The 22,430-nt window shown below is 36.4% G+C and overlaps 4 protein-coding genes across 7 annotated transcripts; all 4 read right to left on the bottom strand.

Moving 5' to 3' along the window:
- Positions 1-245: 245 nt before the first annotated feature.
- On the bottom strand, positions 246-4,800 carry LOC129904610 (pentatricopeptide repeat-containing protein At1g25360). Of its 4 annotated transcripts, XM_055980176.1 has the most exons (3): positions 1,860-4,800; positions 1,469-1,761; positions 246-933 (listed from the first exon to the last, which is right to left on the bottom strand). In XM_055980176.1, exon 1 carries the CDS (start codon positions 4,367-4,369, stop codon positions 1,946-1,948), a length of 2,424 nt encoding a protein of 807 aa, XP_055836151.1. In that variant the 5' UTR covers positions 4,370-4,800; the 3' UTR covers positions 246-933; positions 1,469-1,761; positions 1,860-1,945. The 4 variants fall into 4 exon arrangements, with proteins under 4 accessions (XP_055836151.1, XP_055836150.1, XP_055836153.1 ...); XM_055980175.1 differs by having other exon boundaries at positions 1,469-4,800; XM_055980178.1 differs by lacking the exon at positions 1,469-1,761 and having other exon boundaries at positions 1,829-4,800.
- A 268-nt stretch (positions 4,801-5,068) lies between these two features.
- Positions 5,069-11,195, bottom strand: LOC129902859 (pyrophosphate--fructose 6-phosphate 1-phosphotransferase subunit alpha). Its single transcript, XM_055978291.1, has 19 exons — positions 10,981-11,195; positions 10,103-10,275; positions 9,653-9,765; positions 9,268-9,342; positions 9,070-9,183; positions 8,906-8,973; positions 8,676-8,759; positions 8,176-8,229; positions 7,907-7,987; positions 7,709-7,802; positions 7,554-7,627; positions 7,231-7,341; positions 7,104-7,148; positions 6,962-7,018; positions 6,338-6,442; positions 6,144-6,260; positions 5,932-6,035; positions 5,526-5,691; positions 5,069-5,418 (listed from the first exon to the last, which is right to left on the bottom strand). The coding sequence occupies exons 1-19, from the start codon at positions 11,068-11,070 to the stop codon at positions 5,293-5,295; spliced, it is 1,851 nt and encodes a 616-aa protein (XP_055834266.1). The 5' UTR covers positions 11,071-11,195; the 3' UTR covers positions 5,069-5,292.
- Positions 11,196-12,229: 1,034 nt separating this feature from the next.
- LOC129902864 (bZIP transcription factor 60) lies at positions 12,230-14,622 on the bottom strand. Its single transcript, XM_055978298.1, has 3 exons — positions 14,045-14,622; positions 12,896-13,119; positions 12,230-12,675 (listed from the first exon to the last, which is right to left on the bottom strand). Exons 1-3 carry the CDS (start codon positions 14,485-14,487, stop codon positions 12,428-12,430), a joined length of 915 nt encoding a protein of 304 aa, XP_055834273.1. The 5' UTR covers positions 14,488-14,622; the 3' UTR covers positions 12,230-12,427.
- Positions 14,623-15,615: 993 nt separating this feature from the next.
- On the bottom strand, positions 15,616-20,655 carry LOC129902861 (mitotic spindle checkpoint protein BUBR1). Its single transcript, XM_055978295.1, has 11 exons — positions 20,266-20,655; positions 20,011-20,070; positions 19,774-19,918; positions 19,522-19,679; positions 17,212-17,293; positions 17,058-17,124; positions 16,932-16,986; positions 16,497-16,665; positions 16,316-16,401; positions 16,035-16,115; positions 15,616-15,954 (listed from the first exon to the last, which is right to left on the bottom strand). The coding sequence occupies exons 1-11, from the start codon at positions 20,460-20,462 to the stop codon at positions 15,891-15,893; spliced, it is 1,164 nt and encodes a 387-aa protein (XP_055834270.1). The 5' UTR covers positions 20,463-20,655; the 3' UTR covers positions 15,616-15,890.
- Positions 20,656-22,430: the final 1,775 nt, after the last annotated feature.

The following is a 22,430-nucleotide window of genomic DNA, read 5'->3' as shown; positions in this document are numbered from 1 at the left end:
AAGTCTTCTTCCTACTTTCTCCTATTAAAATATTAAGGATAGTGATTTTTCCAATTAAATATGTCAAACAAACATTGCAAGGAGCTTCTTCTTAGGAATCTCAATCTAGACATAATGGAAAAAGTGACAATTCTGCTTTCTTCAGCTCTGTTTCCGTTAACTGTAGAGAAATGCCAAGTCAAATTATGGAAAATTACATTATATTACGTGCAGGTGATGCCGGAAGAAAAATCAGAAGCATAAAGTTAGCGAACCCATTATAAAACAAAATTGTCAAATTATAACATGTGCTTGCATTCAAATGTAAGATTCCAGGAGAGCTTAGTAAAGTACAACGTATAAGTTAACAAATTTTTGTTTCCAACCCTAAAAGATAAGAAAAATGATGACAAATGAATCTACACTAAAGTGATTTAACCTACAACCTCTGTCAAATCCTTTGGTTCTTCTCAAGAATGAATTTTAACGCGAGATTGATTTCAGAGTTTTCTAAGATCAATTATTCTTCATGAAAACTTCAGTGATCCCAAAAACAATGATTCTCAATGGCTGAGATCAAAAAAATCGGCCGCTCTGCACCAGATAATTGGGGGAAACTCCTTGAAATACAAGTATATCTGCTGCACAGAATATCCTGAACAAAGCATCAGCTGATCAGAACGGTCAGAAGCAGAAAGCAACCCTTGAGTTCAACAAGTCCAATAAGGACACATGAAAAAGCAGTTCACTTGCTAAAGATACAAATGTGCCAGTCCAAGGACAATTGCAGCAAACCAAGTCTGCCTTCAGCCCCATGCTTGTTTTAAGCAATGGTCGTGAAAGATGGTCAATTAAATTTGGTAGATGTTGTCAGATGGAATCATCAGGACAAGTGGAGTGTAATCAGTGGAGGACTTGAAGTTGTCTTCTTTACATGGATTGTAAGCTGTACTCCTGCAATAAAAGAAAAGTATCACATCTTTCAGAGGAAACAGGCAAATAAGGTAACTTTCAGCATGCAGATATGGAACACAATAAACCATTTGTTAAATGAAATTCTAGCTAAATCGGATGAGTGGTTATAATCAAAGATCACAAAGAGAATGCAGAACAATGATTTCATCAAAGTCGAAACAGACAACAACTTGAACCTAAAGAGTGTTAAAGTGGATTAGAGCCCCACATTGGTTGGGGAATGGATTGGTGATCTACTAATAAGGACTTGGGCAATCCTCCCCTCATGAACTAGCTTTCGAAGTTGAATCAGGCCCAGGTGTCATATCTTTACAAAGAGAATCCCATTCAATTAAATTCATTCAACTTTAAATAAAAACAAATTACAATCTAAATCCTAAGGTAAGAAAACTGGGATGGGAATTCCCGCGGAACAGAGCTAATTTAGTTCATATGTAGTGCATAAAATAGTTCTCAATAAATTGCATAATACAGAAACTTGTTTAATGGAAACTTATTTCTCTTATATTAGTACCTTTATGCTTGAGGATTCTAGAAATGTGCAACTGCATCATTCTCCTACCACTAAACAAACAGAGAGTCTCTCCATTCTTTGGCACTCAAAATTCTTTATCAAGGCAAATATTCACAAAGTGGGAGCATTCTGGAGCTGTAATTTCTTTTCCTTGATAATAACTCAGTCGCGTATAACTATAAGGTATAAGCAATCTTGATCTCATTAGTTCAATATACCTCAAGTATCTAGAAGGTACCAATGAGCATTCACCAACCCCGAAACCACAAACCAGAAACATTCACAGTGAAGATCTGTATTCAAAATGCCAGAGTCAAACAAGATAGCAGCAAATTCCTGCTTCTAGCTTTGAAGTCTTACATTTACTGTCCAAAGGTGCTGTAACTTTTACCTGGCAATACAACCGATTCCAGAATGACATCTTCAAATCTCCGAAATCAAAGACACTCAATAGGTAACACAAATCGTTATCGTATCTCACCAGTAATTCCCACATGAGCATTCACCATCCCTGAAATGATGAAACCTATTTCCATCTCTGACGATGATTTCTCTTGCCTCAACCTTCGACATGAACTTGAACGCATTGTGGCAGTCACCACAAATCCGAAGGTTCTTGAAGACTCTAATTGTGGCTCCACGAGGAAGCTTCAAGAGCCCAAATACAACAGCCAGCTTTTCACTATGAGTTGAAAGAGCATACTCCTTTTGCTCAGTCTCCATATCATGCAACACATATTGCGTGTCTGGAACATATCCCATTTTCCTCATCTTCAGCCTTAGTTCCTTCAGGTAGTTGTACACTTCTTGAATTTCAGGATGTGCAGTATCACCCACCAAAAAGACATGAACGGTATTCTCAACCTTAATCCAACTACATCCAGGCTCTTTTTTCACACCTTGGTCTCTCATCAGTTTTCGCACCTTAGCAGCGTCATCCCATCGGCCTGCAGCAGCGAATGTGTTAGCTAGAAGTATGTAGGTTCCATCATGTTGTGGTGTCAACTCAAAGAGTTTTTCTGCTGCTTCAACCCCCAAATCCACGTCCCTATGAGTTCGGCAACCAGCAAGAAGAGCTTCCCAAATGGGTGCTCCAGGTTTATAAGGCATATTCTCGATCACTTCTTTTGCTTCTAATAACCTTCCAGCTCGAGACAACAAATCAATTAAACGGGCATAGTGATCTTCTCCTGGGTTTATTTTGTAAACACTGTGCATTATGTTAAAGTAGTGTCGTCCCTTTTCAACCAATCCTGCATGACTACAAGCAGATATAACCGTGAGAAAGCTTATCCTATCAGGCATAATATTTTCATGTAACATCTGTTCAAAAAGTTCAACCGCTTGAACACCATATCCATGCTGTCCCAAGGCAGCAATCAATGCATTCCAAGACACCAAATCTACACAAGGCATTGTGAGAAACACATTACGTGCAGCTTCAATGACCCCAGATCTTCCATAAAATGTTACTAATGCATTTCCAGCTGAAAGGCTTGAATCGTAACCACGCTGAATTAGTTGAGCATGGAGCTGGCATCCTGCTTCTAGCGCTCCAAGCACTGCACAAGATGCAATAGCTCCGGCAAATGCATAGTCACACAGCTCGATCCCCTTTACTCTCATTTGGTTGAACAGTTTGAGACCATCTTCTCCAAGTCCATTTTGTGCTAATCCTGATACCATTACTACCCATGCCAGGGAATTCTTCTCTGGCATCTCATCAAAAAATAATTTAGCTTCATTAATCCGCCCTGCACTCACATATGCTGATAGAACTGCATTCCATGAAACAAGGTCCTTAAAAACTAGATTATCAAAAACTTTTCTTGCATCATCAACTCTACCACACTTCCAATATAATGTAATTAAAGCATTATATACAGAAACATGAATTTCCTCCTCTGTTCGTTTAACATACGCATGCACCTGCTTTCCTAGAAGAAACAATCCAGCATCCGCACACGCACTGAGGATACTGGTGCAGGTAAACTCATCTGGCTTCATCCCCGCTAAATACATTTTCCTTAACATATCTAATGCTTCAAAAATGAAACCTTTATGCACATATCCGGAGATCATGGCATTCCATGCCACAAGCAACTTCTCATCCATACCATCAAACACCTTCCGAGCAGCATCAAGGTCATCATTCTTCACATACCCTGTGATAATCGTAGTCCAAGACAAGTCATTCCGTTCTGGCATCTCATAAAACAACTTGCTAGCTGAGTCCATCAACAGCAAGGATGATGTTAGGGGTGACGAAGCACATTTGACATAAACAGATATAAGTGCATTGACAACACACTTAAAGTTGGTCATGCCTGACTTCGCTACGGTACAATGCAGCTGCCGGCAGTGCATTTCATGATCAGCTACAAGGGCTAAGGCTGCAAGTACGGAGGAGTAGCTATACTCATCGGGCTGAAAATTTTTCCACCTCATATCAAGAAATATTTTTATAGCAGCATGGCCATCATTGTTGTGTGAATAGCATGTAATCATAGCATTATAACAAACAGTGTCACGGATGCTTAATGGGGTTTTGTCAAAAACCTCTCTTGCAAGCTTGGGTTTTCCGGAAGCAGAGTATGCAGCAATCATAGTCGTTCTTGACATGACATCTGGTTGGGGAATTCTATCAAACAGGCGCTTTGCATAAACAAGACCGGAATTTTTGCAGTAGATATCTATTAAACGATTAAGGATGTGACTACGCGGCCTGAATCCGGAGGTGATCATGTTGGCATGGATTGATCGGAGAAGAGCAGACGCTGAGGTGGCATGCTTATGCTCTCGGCAAAGAAGTTGGAGCTGGACTGCATAGAAGTTAGCAATGGAACCCATGGCTGATTGGTTTTGCAAAGATGTTTTGACGGCAGCAGCCGCATTTTTCATGATTGAAAAATGTAAATATAGGGAATGAGAACTTGTAATCCCACTTGTTGAAGTGAAGAGAACCTAGCCTGGCAGTGGATTTTTTGAAATTGAAGAGAAGATGACAATGTCCACTTTGCAAATTCAAATACACCACCAGAATAATAATCTTTATGCTCTCGAGCCAACCATTTTTCTATTTCTGTATGATTCCTCCTATTGTAACTTCAAATGCGGACACTCCCGCAAGTTCTACAGCCTCTAGCATATATAAGTTTGTTTTTGACGATTATTTTTAATGGTATGTAACATAGGAAGAATATGTCAATTGGGCTTTGCTCATCAAATAACCATTGAAGTAGTAGTGTTTTCACAATAACTCTTCCAGATTACTCGTCCATGTTAGGACGATTTCCTGTAACTACGTTAATAAACAGCCTTCTGTAAATAGTACATACAAACTTATATTGATGAAATATTTAAGTACTTGAAGACTATTTCAAGTGAAATACTGATTGCACTCATAAATTTTCAACTTTTGCTTCATAGATAAAATAATATTCATGTCCATTGTTTTCTAAATCTTCAACTTTTACTTTATATATAAAATTTATATCCAAACACGAATACTATTTTTTAATATACTGTCTAAACGCTATTTAGTCATCAAGAAAATTGATTTGAAGGACTATATGTATGTAACAGTAACGCACAGGAATATTTGGATCCCTCAGCAAACTCTCAGAAAGTATTATAATCTGCTCAACATTATTTGGCTTTTACAAGATTGAAAAACGAAAAATGCACAAAAACAACTAAGCAAACAGCCGCCAAGATGGAAAACTATTGATATTATCACAATCTATTAACGGCTCTGCATCTAGATCAAGCAAAGCAGGAGCTCCTCCAAATCTTTTCAATGTTTAAAGATGATAAGTTCTCATCTAAAATGGTGTGCTCACACTTGAGGGTGATGATATCACAGAAAGAATGTCAGTCACAGAAGCCATGGCACTTAATGCAGCCTTCAGGACGTCTTGTGAGCAACCAGGCTTCACAATTGTACGCACCTGAAAAGAAAATAACAAAGCATGTCATAAGACTGTCAGAAATGAGATGTTAAATGGATAAGCCAACAGAAGTTGGTAAAAAGAGATGCTGTTTCGAAATTCAGCACCTTGTCTAGGTATTCCTGCAATTTCTTAATACGGCCAATGTAATCCTGGTCTTCAACACAAAGGGTAACGGCCTTGGCATCTGCACCAGGGCCATCAAATTGGAGGGGACCTGGGTTTCTATAAACATCATCCAACAAAAACTTTGTTGCATTTTGACTCAACAGCCTGCACCAAAATGAAGAGAGAAATTAGGTGCTGCAAGAGGATAAGTATTTCTCCAGCAGTTTACATACAAAAAGCATGTTTAGAATGCCACTTCTTAAAAGCATCTCCTTTTTATTTGATGTCTACTACTTCCTATCTTTTGAAATTCAACAGTTCCATTCATTTTAAGCTGAAAAAATATATATATAAGCAACAAGTCAGAAATATATATATAAGCAACAAGTCAGAAATTTGACATACTCGTATGATTTTCCCCTCAAATCCACAGTAGCAGGATGCAAAGCAGGTACTCCAATTGATGCTGTACCGGGACCACGACCGTAACGCTTAACAGTCATCATTGCCTGCAGTAACGAAGCAGTGAACAGAGCAAATCATTTTTGGATATTCGTAACTTCAAAAAAGTGGAAGTTTAGGGTGAATCTCCAGAAAAGTTCAAAGAAGCTGCTTACAGATATAGGGGCAGCACCACAATGCCACTTGTTGACAGGATTCTTCAGGTTGGTCACAGTAGCCATGTAACCATTAAGACCAGCAGCTAAAATATGGTAGCAAATATGACCAAGTACCTGCATTTGGTTTTGTCGGAATTATGTATCTGAAATCCAGATTAGAAAGAAGATATAGTAACTCCAGCAAAACTTACATAGGCATAGTCACAGTCAAACTTTGATGGTAATGATCCCCGTGCTTGATAACCAAAGAAATGGCAAATAGCATTAAATTTCTTTCCTTTGTAAGTTCCTTCTTTCTGTAAAGTGACAGAAGTAAAAGGGCAGTCATGCATAAAAATCGGGAGCAAGTATCTTTAGAGTATGTAGCTGCAGTCTTTTTCCTTTTAACTCTCACCTACAACTAGTCTGTCAAAGCAAAGTAACAAGAAGCATCTTGATGAAAATAAAAAGAGAAAAGAACATTGATCGTCAGGGACTGATTTCCATCAGAGGAAAACTAAAGAATTGCTGAATATTAAAATTTTGTGCAAAGGGGAAATTTATCCACCTGATGTTTGAACCCATGTAGATAATACATCATCCCATTGAAGTTAACAAGCAGAACAGAGAAAAGTAGTAATTTTTTCCATGAATAGGAAAGAGACAATTTGAGTAACTTCCTAGAACTCTCGGAATATTTCAAAATATCTTTATCTGCACAAACATCATCTTCAATCCTTGCGGGACATTGTACTTCTGTCTTACTCTCCAATCACTTGTTAGAGATCCCAAAGAATCATTAGATGCGACATACTTAATTAATTTAATCAACTTACCAATCGCTTGTTCATTTCTGTTTCCACGAGATGAGCTATGAGTTTCTCAGTCTCAATCTGTAAGGAAAGCATTAAAGACAATCAACTAATAAATAGTTCATATATCATCAAGGAGCACCGTCCAAACAGCAAGTGTAGTAACCTGTGATAGCTGAGCAGAGTCATCTGATTCTGGGTGTAGGAGAAGCTGCAAAATCACAAGTCTAGGGATGTAAGCACTATCCTAATGAAATTCAGTCAGTCAATTTAGACACATACAGAAACTGCACCTGCTTTCTGATAAAATGCGGCAAAAATTCGAAAAGTGCAGAAGCCCATGGTGATAGTTGAGAGGAAATCTTATCAGCAGAAACACCTTGCCTGAGTAAACCATGAATTTCCTGGAATTCATACAGTCAATCAGAAAAGGCAATGTCATAACAAATCCACATCCCAACAAAGCTTACTAGAAATAAAAACTTAACATGGAAGATGCATCATCTTGCACCTCTGTTCTGACTTTTTTTTGGGGGGGTGGGGGGGTGAAGAAGCAGTGCCAGGAAGGAGACCTAGAATGCAGCTAAGATATTAAACAATTTATTTTGCATCATACCTGCAATAGAGCATATACTTCAGGAATACTTTCTATAAGCCCCTCGGGTAACAGGATAACACCATGATTTTTATCTGAATGCAAAACCTTAGTCAGCTGACCGGAAAACTCAAAAATGACTCTAAAGGAAAATGATGACCTAGTAACTTCAATACCATGTTCAGCCCTAGCCTGAACTGCATCACAAATTTGTTGTGTGATGTCAAAAATAGTAAGCTTTGATGCAGCTACCTCCTCTCCAAGAATCACCTGCAAGATCGCTCAACATTTCTTAAGCAAGAACACTTGCAATATATAAGAAGCACCACAGCCGAGCTGCAGCACCAGCTTATCATCTCAGAGATAAAACTAACCATATTAGGATGTGACTGTAGAGTGCACTCTAATGCAACATGTGATGCCTTTCGCCCCATGAGTCTGATGAAATAGTAATACTGAAAAGGAAATATCCCCACAGTACGTGAATAGATAGACAAAAATAAAAGTGTAACAAGAAACATGTGCTGTAAATCATAATCAACTAGTGAGAACAATCCTCCATCAGGATTTCATACTACCAGATTAGTATTCTATGTTGTATGCAGCAATGAAAAATATTTCAGGATACGAATAGAGTTGGTACCTTCTCAGCTGAGAGTGCATCAGTGCATACATTGCTAATTAGTTGGGAGTTAACCTGAGGTGGAACCACATATAATTAGCTTTTCCCTGATATCTATCATAATTGGATAGAATTCCATAAATGAAGAAGTCAAAAGACACAACTCAGCTATTCCAAAGCTTGTATTACTCAATTAACATGCACAACATCACCAAGAGAGAGAAGAACTATTCCCCATCTAAAGTCAATGAAAGTGCAATATAACACTGCAAAACCTACATCTACCCAAGGGAATATACCATCAAATGAGGAAAGATGCCAGCAGAAATTCCACTACAAAGAACAAGAAGAAAGAAGAAGAAGATTGAAGCAGTAGGTCCAATCAAACCCTCAGCCCCACTAGAAACCAAAAAATCCACCCTCAATCAAGGGATGAAGAAGAACAATCTCCACGGCAATGCATTTCAAGGAAAAAAGAAAGCTAGTTACGAGCTAATTCTATGTGGTGATTGTATTAATACCTTGCATATTGTGTCAAAACCAACATTTGCTTCAACAAACTGGTTCTTGAGATCCCCATTTAATGTAACAGGAACACCAACCACCTAAACAAGATAAAGACATTAATTTAGTGTGATACTGACGCAATAAGACAATATGCCAGATATAAGATGCAAAGTTTGGATTAAAGCAGGAAAAAATAGAATAGAATATTCATTGCTTTACATGACACAATGGGAATAACACATACTTTTGTAGGGCATTTTGTTTCTGCAAATTTTTCTGCCAGATGAGCAGCATCGGTGTTTGATGTCACTCCTTCAAACCAATGCAAATTGTTAGACTTTAGATGACGTGGAATAGTGTACTAGAAGGCTCATCATATACCATTAATAACTGTAGAAGTATCAATACCTCCAATGATGACAAGGCCATCCAATTTCAAAGCTTTGCATGCAGCCATTGCAGCATTTACTTGCTCAGTCGTTCTAATCTGATCTTTTGTCCGTCCCAGCATGTCATATCCACCTTAATAAGGAAAAAGGCAACAAAAATAAGGCAAAAAGGCAAAACGAATATATAAAGAGCAAACTTCATCCAGATGTGAATTACCTTGATTCTTATAGGTAGCAAGAACATCATCGGTGATCTCTAGAGTTTTTTGTGCAAATAAACCTTCAGAACCACCTGTTGAGATTTGGAAAAGAGATCTTCAACACATTAGCCTTCTATGAGGAGAACCAAGTTTCTAAAAACTGAAAACATTAGAGCATGACAGGAAAAAAGTTGTTCGACATTAGGGCATAAACCTCGAAATATTAAACATGACACATGCAAAGAGACACTCATAGTAATGGTGGTAAAGTAGATTTGCAAATAGACACTTGTGTCAACTATTACTGTAGCGTCCCAATAATTGTCATAAAAATGTTCTCAAATGAAAAACTATGAAAAATGCGTAAAGAACTTACAGAAAAATCATTAAGGAAATGCTTACCTAAAAGCCCAAGCAAGATATTTTTGGGGTTGTGAACCTTAAGAGCATCATGAAGACCCCATATCACATTGTGTCCTCCAGGAGATTGTCTACCACAAAATAGCACCCCAACCCTAAGAAAAGAAGAGGATAATCAGTGAGCACATTTTTCAGTCCTATCAAAGATATTAGGGATAACACTCATTGTATTGTAACCTATATGTGAATTAGCTTTTAATGCATATACCAATATTTTCTATTAGTTTCCTTGGGTTAAGATTTTGAGGATGTAAATAGAAAAGGAATTCAATCACAGACAAAACAAAAGGAATGTTATCAAGAAAACAGAGGTAGATCCATAAACCAAAATAAATTCAACATAGAATTTGTAAGAAAATATCTCCTGATCACAATGCTGATCTAGTTTGTGAGTAAACTGCACAATTATGAAGCAATCGTCAAACGCAATACCTAATTGCAGGATGTTCAGTAATTATCTGAGCATCAGGGACCTTGGCAGTTTCCCTAAGAAAATGGACTAATGGCTGACCATAAGTGTGTGGGAAGAACCGTTTAATTGTGCGTTCACCAATGGGATCTGCTGCAGTGGTTGCATCACGGAGTTCTACCCGGACAGTAGTGCCCTGTATAAGTCAGAGCAATTCGGAATACAGTCAGGATTGAATATGTTGAAGCAATAACGTTAAAGGACAAATTGCTTATGGACCCTAAATATCATAGATAAAATTCCTAAATGTAAACAATCAAAGGAAGTGGTGATGCATTTAACTACAAGAATTGGACACCAATGAATGTCTGGGGATAGCCAGACAAACATCTGAGGAACTTATAAGTGTTATTTTGTCAAAGTTTAGCAGCAATTTTTCCTGATAATTTATTTCAAAAAAGGCAACAAAGCCAGTTTATATGTGTTGTTTACTTCAGTTGAAGTAAAGAGGTTCAGATGAAAATGTAAAGACATGATTTTTCAGCCGGCTGCAAGGAGCATAGTGAAGTCCAGTAAAATCTTTCAGAATAAAATGGAAAATATATTTATATCAAATGTAGAAAGTCCTGTGCTTTCTCAAGTTATATTTTACTCTCTCAAATAGTGGATCAATTTACTTGTAACTTGAACAAACAAAGGTTGATGGGAGAGAGAACACATGTGATATAAATATATAAGAAAAGGGTGCTATGACGATAGAAAAGAGTGTGATCGATCTAGCAGGTTAGATCTATTATTGATATATAGAGAAAGAAAGAAAAGAGTTTGACATATATAAACTTAGTTACGAGCGGGCGTGGCAAAGGCAAGGAAAAATACAACATGGATAGAAGAGTTGTACCTGAAGACAAGGAGGAAGTTCAGGCTGGTACTGAGATCGAAGCTTCTGCAAATCAGAGAGTTCTCGAGGTATGCCGTAATCTGCATCCATTCTTAATGCATATACTCACTTTTGTGTTTTCCTTTCTATAATGTGTCAGTACTCTGCAAAGACCGTCCCTCCGTCCGTTTATATAGGACGGACCCGTGTGGGTGGGGCGATACAACCAACAAACGCAGCAACCAGTTTTACCTTCCGGGTTTCTAACTCTGTGTGCATGTATATGCCCTTCCTTTCCCCACAATATCACAATACAGCCATTGGCTTTTTTTTGCTATGACGAAAACACCCCTCCCTCCTTATGCTGTATGTATGTTGCGTTGGAGGGAATATGCATAAATCGATCCTCAAAACTTACTCTCAAATTGTATTACTTCTTTTTCATTCTTCAATATTTTATGTTACATTTGTCTATTTTATTTCTCAATGTATTATCTCAACTATGAAACTGTTTGAAGTTTTATTTATTACCACGTAACTTGATTTCTCCTTTCCTTTCACAATGATTTGTTTATTCATAAAACTATAAAAACACGATCATCATCATTTCTGCTGCAAAAAGAAGAAGTAATAATTCTGGTATAGTAATTTCTTGCACCCCAATGAGAGAGCCAAGAGGTTTGAGTATATTAATAAAATCCAGATAGGAATCCGCAAAGGAATATACTCTTCAGGATAGTTACGTAAATTCAGTCCCGCAAATATTCACCTAGAATACCCTCACCAAACTTCTCGATGGGGAATTGGGACAATGACAAAACTTTCTCAGGGGCTTTTTCTTATTTGACAACTAACTTTGCTTATGGCATCAGGAGCCAGTTTCCATTTTAATTTTCCAACAGCGCCCCCAGTTTAATATCTTACCCCCACGCACAAGAGGGACGAAAGGTGTGCATACATTTGCAGAAAATGCTCCCCTAAGTACATTCGCTTTTGTCAAACTTACTTTTATACTGCCCAAGCCCCCCCCCCCCCCCTTCAGAAAAGGGAAATTCCTGAAACAGATCACTGTCTGCAACCTTATAGACAAGGTGGTTCGATCCACCATCAAAGCTTCAAGATGCTAAACGCTATTCCAAATTAATAGAGATCACATCATCCATCTTCACATGATTTCATAGTACTGGAAATTTAGGAAGTAGCATGATCTGGTGGCCTAGCCAACTACCACTATGAGGTAAAAAATATATGGAGAAAAGGAAAAGCAAAATAAAGATTAAACAAATTTCGGCTGGAACTGTTAAAAAAAGTTGCATAGATCCAAATATAGCTCATAAGTCATTAACTAATAACAGTAAACTACGTCCTTCAGATGTCGAAGCAAGACACATACAGAGTCTCTGATACAAACTAGAGAACTCAAAAGGAACCATGATCCACCTAAGGGAAAGGATTTGATCACAACTAGTCACATCACAATTCCCAAAGAATGGAGGTTGAACTTCATCCTTGATCTTGAAGCTTTGCATCTTTTGCCCATCATGAAGGACAGGAACACCAAAACCCGACTAGTCTTTTTTCCTTCCTTTACTGGAACCAGAAGCCCGTGGTTTCTGCTTCCCTGATTTTCTTCTGGAATGGACCAGGTTTGGCTGGGTAGAATGAGCAGGCATGTGATGCCCAGGAACCAAAGCAGGGAACCCAACAGCAGGGATTCTGCAAATTCATATTGCATCTATTAATGTAGGCATTTGAGAGAAAATAATGAATCTTACTATTCAACATAACCATGGCAAGCTAGAAAAATATCAAGACAAACCCGTCCTTTTCTCGCTTCAAACGTCAACCAAAGCCAAGTCCAGAAAATTTTTGCAGCAAAAAGTGGTATAAAGAATGTACTTTAGCCAAATGACATGAATGTTTCTTATGCACTTACCCAACAAGAGCACGGCAGACTCCTGCTTGGTCATAGAAACACCATTAGCACTACTATTCTGCAAAGAGAAACGTAAAGCTTGATTTTCAGCAAGACAGCACTGGAGAACAAACCCCAGCCTTTTGCACTCTGATTCAAAGTATCTACTCTTCGACTCAAGATCCCTAACATACAACTTCTTCCTCTCTCGTGACCTCACAGCTGCATCTCTGTTCCTCAATTGCCTGGAGACCAAAAATTAAGTTTGTGACTAACATTTCTTTAAGCTGATATATACATAACAGATTAGATAAATGCAATCCTATCACCATCTTGAAAGAGAAGGGGAGAGGGATGTATTAAAGCACTCTAGATAAATGCACATGATGATATGCAATTTTAAGCATGATGAACTACACATTCTTCCTCAATATAACATATACATCACACTAAGTGCAATCTTTTAAGAACATGGTTTCTTCTTCTAAGAAAAAGTCCAGAACCAGTTCAGCAAAGTTTCCTACTTGGTGGTGTGTCCCCAGCTTCAACTACTCACAGGTCCCCAGGAAGGTGCTGTAGCTTATATTGGCACAGTTCAGCATTCTTTCACGTCTCATAGCAAACTTATGGAAAAGTTGCACCATCATGTTCTTTGATAAAATATGTATTAACAAATCTGTCTTTGGAAAAAAGAATCATATTTTTTGTTTCATAATCAATAGACAGTGAACACTATGTTCTAACACAGCACAAATCAAATTATAAAGTGAATGGCTAATACAGACTCAACAATTAACCGGAATCAATGTGTGATGTCAAATTAAGGCAATCTTACAGAGAGGAACTCCTTGGAAATACTGGTTCACGATTTGGCTGACTAAGAAGGCACAATGTATATTGGCTTTTGCATACACAAAAACTGCAAGGATTTTTCTGGTTATCATCCACAACTTCAATAATTTACCTCAAGCAGTATCAGACCTTTTTTTTTAATTTAATAAGCATGAGCTGCACTAAATAAGATATCAAAACTAGGATTTGTTTCTACTAGTAAATCATGAGCTTGCAGAAGACTTTCGAGCAAACAGAAGTATTATCTGAATTAGCAGAATTATAAAAAAAAATTAAATAAACTAGTACCAAAAAAGGCCAGAACTTTTAAAGAGGTACCTCTTGCGCTTCTTGTCGACGGGGTCATCCTTGTTTAGTTCGTCAGCACTGTCAGAGGGAGACTGGGAAACCTTGTCCTTGTCCTGATCGCCCTCGGATCCACTAGAAACCTTTTCCTTGTCCTGATCGCCCTCGGATCCACTAGAAACCTTGGAATCGAGGAATCCAATGGCTTCTTCAGCAGAGGTAGAATGATCGGGTTGAAGAGGGGAATCGACGAGCACGTCGGAGAGAAAGTCGGCAGCAAATTGAGGATCAGCCGCCTCTTCGAAAGAAACAAAACCGACATCATCATCGTTCATAAGAAGCTGCTCGATCTGCTGGAATGTCGGTGGCGGCGAATCATGAAGAGTGAATAGATCGTCGGTGGGATTGTCTAGAACGTTGTGGAAGATGTGATCTACATCGTCCCATTTGATGATATCATCGATGTTATCGACCATCGCCAATTTCTAGCACCCAGATTGAGAGAACAATCGACGGAGATTATGGGGGTGAATGAATGAACTAGGATGACTTATTTGGGACCCGATTTAATAATCATGTTAGGTGTCTTAGAGGTTAAGGGTCCAAACACTTTCAAGGAAATTGCAAGCTCTAATTACTTCGTCATCCAACCAATAAGAATTCGAGTTTCTTCCACATTTCAATGACCTCCGTAATTATATTAAAATTACGCTCCTATCTTTATTAGTTAATCACATTTAAAATTATAAATAAAAATATTTTTATTATTTAACTCTTTTGGATATACTCTCTCCATTTTATACTAAGTGAATTTTTGAGGAATTTTTTATCGTTTAAAATAATTGAATTGTTCAAAATTCAAGATAGATGTTTGAAATTTTTTTCATATTTGCCCTTTCATTTATTGAATTTTTATATTTTCTAGAAGATAAATCACATTACTTGTAAAGTTATATTTATGATTTTACAAAAAGCAATAGTGGAAAGTATAATTCAAATTATGTCCCTTAATTTTTTTTCTTAATATGTATGCATTGTCTCACAAATTCACGTAATATGGAATGGAGAGAGTAATTAGTATTATTTACTTTTAAAATAATTAATTGGATAAATAAAAAAAAAGTTAGTACTTAATTCTATTTTGATTTTATAAATTAATACGTTCATATTTTGAGATGAATATCTTTAATAATATTGATGACTAATATAAGACTATTATCCTCATTGATTATCTTCCCCAAAAAAATAAGTAAACCTACTACTAACTAACACAGAGAAGTTTCCTACTTTTCATATGTATCTTATCTCGGCTGCTTATAGTAATTGATGATTAAGATCTCATTTCAGAGGCTCCTAATTACATTTAGAACTTGGATATGATTTTTAAACTAGTTAGCACTTTAACATGTTTGAACTTTGAACTACTGCATCTATTATTTGTATGTATGTATTTAAATATATTACAAGCTTTAAATGACAAGGGTAAGGCAGGCTTTTGAAGTACTCTTTCAATAGAAGGAAATAATTCATAGCGAATACACCTTTTAAGCTTTAACAAAACAAAACAGGAAATAGGAAAAAGAAAAAGAAAGTAGAGCAGAATCTTTAAACCAAGAGAAAAATTATGATAAAGCACAATTGTCAACTACATCCATAACTCTTGCAATCATATAAAATCAATTCTGGAGGATTTGGCTCAAGCCTGCCAAAACCAAACATACATTGTCTCCTTTAACCACTCCACTAAATATGCTTATAACATTTGTAACGCGCTTGCACTGGGCAAAGCGGAATTCTCTCCATACATTTCTAAGATACACGTTGAGAAACTTTGAGATAGAGAAATCCCAGCACACAATGATAACTGTCTTCTGTGAGATCATCTAGGTAATGAGCTTGGTGGGAAATAACGAAGTGGATTCTCCCTCAGCAACTCAGTCTCCCTGCAAACAACTGCATCGTCAAAAAGGTGCATGCTCGCTATTGAAGTGAAGAATTAAAATGAAACTAAGTTGTTGCTTACTTTTTTATGTCTTTATCGCCTCCTCGTCTAAGCTGCAGACTAGAAACCTTTACACCAGCAGCAGAGTCCTTCTCCTGTGCCCTGTCAAAGATGAAGGGGCAACAAAGAAAGTCAATCCAGGATCCCTGCTATTGTGCTGAAAATCTTAGAAACTAACACTATTACAATAGCTGGAAACTTTGATGTCAGTTGTGAATATATGCTTGATGCATGTACACATACTGTTAACCATGTGCTCTCGACACTCAAAACTGAAAATACCATTGTGTCTATGTACTCACTTGGCACATTCCTCATCCACAAAGATCTCTAGGCACGGAGTGGTGGTAGTAGCTCCTCGATTTCTAAGCCCATGTATTTGAGGAATCTGTAAGAGAATTTTTGTTAATGAGTTTTCTTGTTCCCATCTGCCTGGACAAAAAAACAAATATTGTATATAGAACTCTCTGGACTCAAAAGGACCTTATTAGATGTCCACTTCGAAGGAATTGCCTGATTCTCCTTGTTCCTATCTGCTCGGGCACCAAGACAGTGCCATGATGTGTTCTCTAGCTTTGGTATTTCTGATTGAAGAGTTGATGACATTCCGGCATTTGCATCTTTGAAAATGGAAAATAGGCTCCCCTGAGCTCTGCAAAATCGATAAGAATGAGCCGATGTTTCTACTAGAACTGTGCATGCACAAGTTAAATATTTCCTGCAACCTTGTTATCGGCATCCTTACACTCCTTTTCCTTTAAGTTACGAATTAGGCAGCAATCACACCCAAAAGTTCATTTCAACATACCAAAGGATTTAAGGTACTTGAAGCAAAAACTCGTCAGAATCTGAACTCTTGCCTGACATAGCAGCTGAATCATGTGATGATAAGAATAAACAGTGATTACTCACACTTACCTATCCTGTTTCATTTTCTTCCGAGACAATTCAGAAGTTCCTGCTGTTTGGTTTCCTGCAACGGCAAAAACAATGTTAGCTGAAGCCAGCAGACACCCTGAAGCTTCGACATAGAAATGCACTTACGAGCTTCCCCCCTAGCCAACAGTGTGCCAAAGCTTCTCATTGGAAGCTGGTGTTCTGTTAGCTCCTCCTGAAAATACAAGTAAGTCGCCACAAATTCAAATCAAAGCAAACGGCAATGGACTTTAGAAGAGGGTAAATCTGAAACAATTGATACCTCTGCTGCTTTGGGGCGTCCCATTGAACGACTGAGAAACTTCTTGTAGGATACTTTCAATTTCTCTTCGGGTTCTGCATTCCTGATTCATAGGAGACAAGTAAATTTAAATCATAAACCAGCTGAGGGAGTCAGTAAATAAGCTTATAAATGGATGAGAACAAGCAGGAGGACCCGTGTTTTGCACTAATAGTAACTGTATCTTTAGAAATGATCATGAATATTGTCTCGTCGTAAGTTATATTGACACACTTTTAACTTTTAGATGGGAAACTGATAATGGAAAAGACTCATTAGTGGCTAAGGAAAAACCCAAGAGGAAGCTCAAAAAAAGAGTGTGCACAATCTTGTTGAGGCAGCTAATGCCTAAGGGGCCGTTTGGTTGTTGATTAGGAAGTGAATTATTCATATACTCCCTCCGTTTCAGAAAGAATGGTCTAGTTTGACTTGGCATGGAGTTTAAGAAATAAAGAAAGACTTTTCAATCTTGTAGTCATAAAATAAAGTTATGTCAAATGTATCAAAATGGCCTTTAATCTTGTGGCCTTAAACATGCCACGTGGAAGTTGAAATTAAAATGATGTGAAAAAGAAAAGGGGTCATTCTTTTTGAAACAGACTAAAAAGGAAAGTAGGTAATTCTTTTAACAACGGAGGAAGTATAAAAATCTGCATAACTAGTACAATGTTTGGCAGCATTTTAGTTGCTATGTATAAAATTCAGCACACCAAGTACGGTGTTGGCTTACCGGTTTAAAATCTCTAATAACTAAAACACATATAAGTTAGGAGTCAATTTATGCAGGATTGGAAATGGAATAACTAATACATGAATTAGTAATACATAAATAACAAAACCCGACATAACTGAACCCTGCATAATTAATCCATGCATAACTCTATCCAACAACCAAACTACCCCTAATGGTATTAGCAGGACGTAATAGAGAGAGAATATAAAAGGTCCTCTCAAGAATGAGGCAAATGCGAACAAGAAATAAAGATTTCAATATATTCTTATGTCATCAGTTGATAGCTAGAGCATTTTATTAGAAACACATAGAGACGTGCTGTTTAAAGGCATGAAATGCTCATAGTAGAAAATCATGCTATACAAGTTACAAACTATTAACATGATTAGGTTGTGTAATAAAGCAAAGTTCAACGAATTGTGGCTGTGGCTAATTTCTATGCTGACATACCTGAAATATCTATATTAGCTAAATAAATAATGAATTCCAGAGCACAACTTTCTCAATGTTAACATCTCAAACACTTCCACATTGTTGAAAATGTTGATTTCTTTGTCTTGCATATACAAATGCTTAACGTAATCGTATGACATGGTACTATATGATTCAATTGCACTGTGACATCCTAGCAATATTTTGATGCCTAGATTTATATTTCATATATAGGAACCAATCATTTCATAATTTAAAAAGATATAAGGAGCTCTTCATATTCATACTACTGAGCTTACACAAAATTTCCTCAATAAGGATGTCAAATGTGTTCGTTTATATGGCAATTAATAATTTTGAGTTTCGTAGAAGCATACCACTGTCATACAATCAGTCTTTAGTTAATTATTCGGTCACATGAGCATAAAATGAAAGAACATAAAATAGGGACCATACCAATGCAATCGACCAAAGTTATGAGCTCATCAAATGAATTTGTTTTAGTATTCAAGGTATTAAAATTAGTCGGTCAATATTAATGGGCCAACACACATTTAATCAGTGCAGCATCATACTTGCCACTGAACTAACTTTAGCATACAATTAATGCAAATGCAACTTCCGTAGACATCATTAGACTTTAAAATATCACAAGCTACTTAAACGAAAACATCAGACAGCGACTCAATAACCATTTGATTGATGCATCTCACATCATAGACACCATATATGCATAACTTCTCCCCAACCAAGCCATGTTCACTTGCCTAGTGCCAAGTGAAACACAATGTTAATCATGCAAGAACCTAACTTTATGGCTAAAATTAAACCAAGGCAGCATCATACTTGCCACTGAACTAACTTTATCATACAATTAATGCAAATGCAACTTCCGTAGACATCATTAGACTTTAAAATATCACAAGCTACTTAAACGAAAACATCAGACAGCGACTCAATAACCATTTGAATGATGCATCTCACATCATAGACACCATATATGCATAACTTCTCCGCAACCAAGCCATGTTCACTTGCCTAGTGCCAAGTGAAACACAATGTTAATCATGCAAGAACCTAACTTTATAGCTAAAATTAAACCAAGGCCCAATGGGAACACAACTTACATAGATAGCCCCCGATTGAAGATCTCGTTTGCTGTTTTAATTTTATTTTGAGATTCCAAGTGCAAAGCATAGGTTATGTAGAATGAAGAATGTGTCAGCCCAATTTTGTTAGCCTCCAAAAAGCTATAAATGACTTCAGCATCCACACAATTTTCAGCCTGCAAAGAGCCATCAATAAGAAAACTCATGTACCAAATTGCATGATGAGAAGATTTAGGGGCAAAAGAATGGATGTGAAGAAAGAAAACGCACATATTCCAGCCACACTTTCAAGTAACGGAGGTCATCCTTATATCGGTCATCATGCCAAAAGGTGCGGACACATTGTTCATAAATAACTATAAGTCCAGAACTGTCCCCACCCGGAGGGAAAGCCTCTTGCACCCACTTGATGCACCTTCACAATTTTAATGAAAAACTATGTCAGCAGCTTATTCAATAAGAGACATTAAATAGTTCAAAAATTATTTGCGTCCCAAAAGCACTCACTGGAGCCATGGCTGAAGAGGATCTTCACCTTTGTACTGGTCAATTGCTTCGATCAACGCCCTAAGTTGAATTCACAAATTAATTAGGGATTTTGATAATGCAGCAACTACTACTGTTGTCAATCAAAAGCTAGTGCGGTATGTAGAGATGGAATCATCAATCGCCATTCTAATTAGACTGGTTTCATTCCGATGGATCTCATTAAATTAAATATCTTGAAAATGCATGCAAAGAAGAAGAAGTAATAAGAGGAACCTTCGTTTGTCAAGAAGAGATTTCTTGAGTTGATAATCGGTACTAGACTTAAGAGCATTATTAAGGAGATTAACGTTGCGTCCTCTCTTCAAAGGTCTGACATTTTCCTTGAAGAGTTCCCACTCGTGACCAGTCTCTTGCATCGACGCTAAGAACTCTGTCTCTGGATCTAATACGTAATCTCCTACCTTCTCCATTACTTCTTCTTATTAATTTTCCTGCTTCCTTCCGAGAGAGACGAGAGAGAGAAAACAAAGAGCCTGCTTTCAAATTTGAAATTGTGTTTAGTGAATCCCAAAACCTTTCCCCTTTCATAGCCGTTGGAGTTTACGGCCGACCGACTCCTTTAAATTCAAGATTTTCACTATATTTTTGGTCCCATCATGAATATAAGATAATCTTTTTTAACAAGTGCGCTACTACCAAGTACTATGTGTGAAATAAAAAAGAATAAATTATCAAAATTCAGATAAAAGTCTGAACAAAAAAAATTTAAAGCTTGTGAATCTTCTAAGTTAGGGTCTTCAAAATTTGGTTTAATCAAATCAGAAAAATGTTGTTGATATTGGATTATTAAATTAACAATTTTTAAATATTTTAAAAATATTTACCTAGCCATTCAGTTTATCGATTTTTTGAGTATACTTAATGATTAGACTAATAATCCAATAAACATCTTTTATCTCCAATTATATAAAAGTGTCTTTAGAATTATAAAGTATATTTCTAATTTCTTATTTCCCTTTCCTATGTTTCTTTAGTTTGACATTAATACATTAGAGTTTGTTAGGTCTAATCAAATGTATGATTCATAATGTACCAGAGACTTTCTACCTAGTGAATAGTTGTACTGTTTTTTTTCTTATAGCTTTCGAAGTTGTTGTTCGTATTATTAATTGTGGTTTTCACATAGTAGTTTCGATAAGTTTATGTTTCGGTTAATTTAAGTTGATTTGCTCGATCAAGTAAGGCATCAAGTATCAACTCTGCCTGATTTGGGAGCGTGACAATATACTAATGTAAAAATTAAAAATAATTATCTTAACTTTGAGATTCTCATTGTTGAAGAAAATGTATATTAACAAATGAAAAAGTCTAAAGGAAAAATATCTAGAGAAACAGATTGGTCGTTGGCCCTAGAAGACATTTTCTTATCGGTTGACTAAATTATTATGGATTGTTAATTGATTAATCGATATCAAATAATTCAAGGAAATTTGAGGTTGAAACCCCAATTTTTTATTGATTTAGTTTATAAATTTCAAAATCCAATATAATTAATTTATTTTGACATTTAAAATCCGAATCAATTCTTACACCCCTACTTAGTAAACTTTAGACATGCGATACAAAATTATTATTTTAAACCTGTGTTTGGACATGTGATTCGAGATCATAATTTTAAATTCCAAATTCTCAAAAGAACCTGATTTGGGATTCCAAATCATGATCCAGAAAAATATATATAAAATTTGATTCATAAGTTTATATTTTTCTAAAAGAGACTTATTATTCTCGACGTGAAAAAATTATATGTATCAAAGAATTATATTAAAGAATGATCAGTTACTAATATTATTGACTATTGAATCTTTATAAAATTATGCGTTTTGTATCTCAAATGTTTATTTGTGAAAGAAACACAAATATATACGATTTATTGACGCGGCGACTTAGGATATTTTAATATTTTATTTTATAAACTATGATTTGCTCATTTGATAGCGCCATATAAAAAAAACTTTTAATAATGTTTACAACATGTAAAGATTTTATGTTCATGAGAAAAATATAACTTGAAAAACATAAATAACATATTAAAACAAAACTTCATATTCAAATAAATTTGATTTTAATTATGTCCAAACGGCCGAGAAAGATGATTTTTGGACATGGAATTTTATCTCATGTTTTCAAATCACGAGATGAAATTCCAAATTCTTCAAAAAGCCTGATTTGGTAATTTCATACCATGATTGTATTTTTTAAATACAAAAATTGACTCACAAATTTATATTTTGTAAAAGAAAAAATCCATTATTTTATATCGACATAATGTTTTGTGAGAATACTGTAAGACCCCGTAAGTCGAAAAGTTGGAACCAAGGAGAAAAGTCTCAAAATTTCAAATCCATCCATGTGAACGAGCCCCTCTACGACTCGTA

The sequence above is a fragment of the Solanum dulcamara genome, chromosome 9, assembly GCF_947179165.1.
Source record: "Solanum dulcamara chromosome 9, daSolDulc1.2, whole genome shotgun sequence".
NCBI classification, from domain to species: Eukaryota; Viridiplantae; Streptophyta; class Magnoliopsida; order Solanales; family Solanaceae; genus Solanum; species Solanum dulcamara.
Note: the sequence above shows the minus strand (reverse complement) of the source record. Positions and strands in the feature narration are given on the sequence as shown.